The 5,374-nt window shown below is 24.6% G+C and overlaps 1 protein-coding gene across 1 annotated transcript in view; it reads right to left on the reverse strand.

Annotated features, from left to right (window-relative positions):
- Positions 1–1,706: 1,706 nt before the first annotated feature.
- The window catches only part of LOC105620702 (lysozyme 2-like), a 5,050-nt gene continuing 1,382 nt past the window's right edge, over positions 1,707–5,374 (reverse strand). Inside the window, exons 2-4 of the mRNA XM_012202192.1 lie at positions 2,726–2,893; positions 1,920–1,993; positions 1,707–1,847 (exon numbers count right to left, since the gene is read on the reverse strand). Of these exons, the coding sequence (XP_012057582.1) occupies positions 1,707–1,847; positions 1,920–1,993; positions 2,726–2,893 (383 nt within the window). The remainder of the gene's footprint in view (positions 1,848–1,919; positions 1,994–2,725; positions 2,894–5,374) is intronic.

Consider the following 5,374-nt stretch of genomic DNA (forward strand, 5'->3'; position numbering starts at 1 on the left):
CTTTTTATTAGATAAGTTTTAGTATAATCTAGAATTATTTTTTAGTCATTTCTATAGCTCATTTTGTATTCGTAGTTTAGTATTTGTTGTGTGTGTGTGTGTGTGTGTGTGTGTGTGTGTGTATGTGTGTGTGTGTTTTGTGTGTTAAATTATAGCGTTTTTGATTACCCTAAAATAAACGCATTCTCAAAATGTTATAATTTAAATGTAGAAATTCATAATTCTTAACAGTAAAAGGATTTCTCTTTAGAACGTCTCTTTAGGATGTTTCTTTGTAATCCAGGGACTTCCTGAGAACATTCTATGGATTACCAAATGAGCACTTCATTTCCTATACATCATTCATTCACAGAACATCCGTTCTAAAAGACCTCCGTAATCTTTGAGACAGTTCTATTACTTAATTCCCACAGAGATTTCTCCAAAAGATGTTCTAAAAACATTTTAAAGTCGATTGCAGGATGTATCCTCTGCTCGGACAAAGTGTGCTAAATTTGCAAGATTAAAATATTTTATAAAATATTTATGTATATGTATTATTATATTCATTAACTTCGTTAGTACAAAAAAATACAATTATATCTCATACTAAGTACATGCGAGAACCCAATCCAACAATAATTATAATATATCTGAGCTTATATAAATTTGATAGCGATATAGAGATGTTGACTAAATTTTAAATGTGAGAAATGACACATCATATAGACACTAGTTTTTATAAGAATATTAGAAAAATCCAAAATCAAATCTCAAGGATTGTAGATGGATATCTTTATAATATAGAATTTCGAATTAGAATGTTATGGAATGTTGAATGTTAAATCAATTAAAGTAAAAAAAGAAATTGATTCTAAAATCAATCCCTTTTATTCGTGACAAATTTGCTATTTTGTTGAAGAAATAAAAGAAGTGTATACAAGAGAGTTTGAAAACTCAAATTTTGTAAGTTTGAGAAGAATTTTAATGAAAATCGGGATCAATAAAAATTCCATATATTAAATTTTTAAAGCTTTTATTGTAAATTTTTTTGTTATTTCTATATTAGCATAAATTTATTGTTATGTGTTAACCATACACAATCATACAACATCAATATGTAAGTTAAAATTATGTAAATTAAAATTAATACAAGTGACGGATTAAAGAGCGTTTAAGAGACATCGTACAGACATAAACATGTTTTCTATAAAAAATATTTATTACATATCAAGTAGATTGTATTCTACTAGATAAAATTTTATTACATTCGGATAACAATTGACGAAAATCTTCTTCATTGCCGTTATGCTAATACTTGCTTGTAATACTTGCGTGCATATATATCTTGAATACAATATTTTTCTTAATATTTGTTTGTTATTATTCAATTTTGCTTGTTCACTGAAGATGATATAATCGAAATGTACTATTATAATCGAAATGACTATTATCTATTTATATTTATGAAATTTGAATTATATTAATACGATTAACCAACTTGACTCATCAGCGCTCTTTTTATTTTTTATTTCTAATATATAAAATTATGTATAAAATTAAATAGTAAAAACATAGACGAAGGCATCTTTGCTAATAACGATGAATTATTTTATAAAATTTTTATAGTAAAGATATAAAAAAAAATAGGTCTATACTGCAGATATATTTATATTATAATAATTAATTAATGGACGATTATTAAGTGATAACATAATATATGTATGTTATTGATTTTGAAAGGTTTGTAAACATAATTTGAATCTATTCTCATATTTGCTATTAAGCGCACCGGTGCAACCATTTGCGCCAAGTCGATGAATACGCAGATAATCTTCACAATCAATCACTCCATTTCCGGTACAGTCCTATTTTATTAACATATATTAAATATTATAAAGTGTAAATCAAAATCTTCATATGAGAATCGAATTACTTACGTGACCGAATTTGGTCATGTAGTTTTGTACTGCGGCAGCAGCACAGTAAGGATCGTTGACGCATTTGGCATAAGCTGACATAAAAAAGAAATCATAATTATGTATTATAGTATGTTATTATTACAGAATTGTTATACTTATATTAATCAGATTATAAAATTTATATTCATTATATAATCACTAAAGTAAAAAATATAGATATACAATTTACACGATTCTATTAACATTGGTTGACCGTTAATAGAATCATTTTTATAAAAATGTACATATCAATATTATAAAAAGAAACAAAAAATCAATCAAATTACAGTTAAAATTAATTAAAAGTCAATTCTAATTAAATTTTAATTAAATTTGACACATAGAATTTCACGTAATATATGATCGCTATTTCATTTATTTCTCTGATAAAAAAACTGGAAAGAGAGAAAAAAAATTTTTAATTATGTAATAAATGAAGAACAATATTATGCAATTAAGTTTGAAATATTCTGAAATATTTTGATAGAAATGGCATTGTATTTCATTTTTTTTTAATATAAATAAACTAAATAAATATACATATTCAAAATGAAGTAAGTTATTTAATTAGATACTTATTAAATATTTTTGGATTTTTTTCGTTTCTATAATTAATTAATTCTTGAATACGCGCATTTTATACTGATTTTGTAGAGAACGTGTGTCTGTGTTCTATCAGGAAAGTTTAAAAGGAGCATGATTAAAGAATGAATAAAGAAGAAAGAAAAATTATTCCTATGTGCTTCGATTATCTAAAATACTTTATTTAAAAGAAAGTAACCCACCATTGTCGCTAAGTGGCTCGCTGTTTAGAGTTGGTTTACCAGCGTCAAACCAGTAACCCCATGTTATGGCAAAGGGTCCACATACAGTTTCGGAACATCCGATGGTGGTATTACATCCTGAACTAACTTCGCATATACAGCCTAAACAGACTTGCGATACAATTTGAGCTGTAATGAAAAATAGAAATGTAAACATTATTAACAGCAAAAAGTTTTATTATGTTTTAATTATTTTATTATAAGCAAAGTAATTTATCAAAAGTAGAGTCAATGAACCAGAAATGTATTATTTAGATATCTATAGTAGATCTAGATAGTATATTTATATTCATTAACTATAGCTTTTTATTCTTCTCAAACAAGAAATATATATTAATTTAAATAAAATATCGAAAATATTTATAAATCTGACAAAATAATTTTGATTAAAAAATACTGAATTTTTGAAGTCATGTAAAGTTTATTACAATCACATTTTATATCTTCAAGTTTATAGAAGAATTAATATTAAAAGTTTTCAATATATTTCTCAATTATAATCTATCGAGAAATTTCTTAAAGCCCTTATAGAAATTTGATTTAATATTGAGCAATTTAATACTGGAAATTATTTATTTTATGTCTTAAAAACGCTAAATAACAGTACTTTATATATATACAATTATATACATATAATATAATTATTTCAATATATAAATTATTTTAGAATAAATATATAATATACTTATTTATTTATTTTATATATATATATATATTATATATATACATATATATATCTTAATCTAATTAATAATAATAATAATAACAATAATAACGATAATGGCGAATATTATAATGAAAAAGATAATTAAATTTCTGTATCTTTTGCAGATTTTTGAAATAATCTTCACGTTAAGAATCTAGAGAAGTGTGAAAATGTGTCAACATTTAAAATCTGATTTAGAACACTTATGACATTACAATAAAAATATAGAGTTGATTGATACATTTATGCAATGCATAATGGAATTGGCGGTGTGATATTACTTATATATACATATATCTCGCAACATTGTGATCATATGTATCATACGCACGGTTGTTTTGCAGCGTCATGGTTAAAAATATAACTCAAACGCACGAGAGGCTCATGAATTTAAACTACAACTCGTTCAGAGATGGCCATAGCAACTATAGTAGAAACCTTTCTTTCATTCGATTCATGATTCTTTATTCGTTTCTTTGTTGTCTTTTCTTTGTTATAATTATAATAGATTATCTAAAATTGTTGAGTGAATGAATTATTTAAACTAAAATCAATCATCCATAACAATAATGTTCTTTTTTTAATGATCATTTTTAGAGGACCATTTTCAGAAATAGATAAAATCTTACGGACTTCATAATTTAGTTCGTTTACATAAAATAGAAAATATGATTTTCACAGGCGAACCGTAGGTTGAATGATTAGTCTAGAACTTAAAAATGTCTGTCCAGTATTATTAAATATATATATTATTAAATATATAAATTATATATATGAATTATATATATTATTCGCAAAAATCTGTCCACTTGATAATATTCCATATTTTAATATATGTCATAATACGGATTATATGAATTACAACTGTATCTGTATATTGAACATTTGCAATATGTATAATCACAAATTTTATACATTCTATATAAATTAATACAATATTTCTGCATTCGATTTGAAATATATATATAATTATGAGAGAGAATATATATGAGTAAACTTCATCAAAATAATATGCCAAGGGTAATCGTATCAAATTGTATTTTAAATTAGTTTATGACAATGGGTTAATGCAGAACTTGGTTCAGCTAACGGTCCGCATTTTCTGAGTCAGATTATAAACGGATCATCTCTGTAACTCCAACTGGTTGGGAGCGGCCTGAAACAACTTGTTTAACGAAGTCAGGGCCTTTCTATATCTTAATCTGTTTGATCATTAATCACGGATACTGTAATCAATACCGCTAGATCTTTTATCGTTATAATCGATTAGTTAATAAAACTGTATAATTTAATTCAAGGCCAATATCTTATGAGTGGATATTGCATGTAAAACGATCATCTCTTCTTCTTTTATTGTTAGTTTATTTAGGACTAAAATGATCATAGCAAAGATTGATCAGTTTCGAATACCAATTGAATTTTTTTGAATAAAAAATGAAATTAAAGAGTTTAAGAAAATCTAAAAGGAGGAAAAGAAAAATAATCATTCTGTGCATACAATCACGCTTATTCTCATATATATAAATCTTGAATTGAATTTTATTTCAAAGTTACATTTCTATAAAACCGTGTCAAGTAATATTATATGAAGCTAGCTAGAATTATAATGGATTTATAACAATATGACACAATTCATATAATTATAGTCACGTAATATAGTTTTATCAATTAGCACACAATATTAAAAAAATATTTTTTAAATATTTATTAAATATTTTTACATTAAATAAATATTTAAAAACGTTTTAAAACATTATCTGCTGACATAATAATTGCTAGAAAATATACACAACGCGATTCGAGATTAAAAAAAATTATTAAATACAATTTTTAATCTTCACACATACACACACACACACACACACACACACACACACACACACATATATATATGTATAATTAAA

This window comes from Atta cephalotes (assembly GCF_000143395.1).
Source record: "Atta cephalotes unplaced genomic scaffold scaffold00028, whole genome shotgun sequence".
Taxonomy (NCBI): domain Eukaryota; kingdom Metazoa; phylum Arthropoda; class Insecta; order Hymenoptera; family Formicidae; genus Atta; species Atta cephalotes.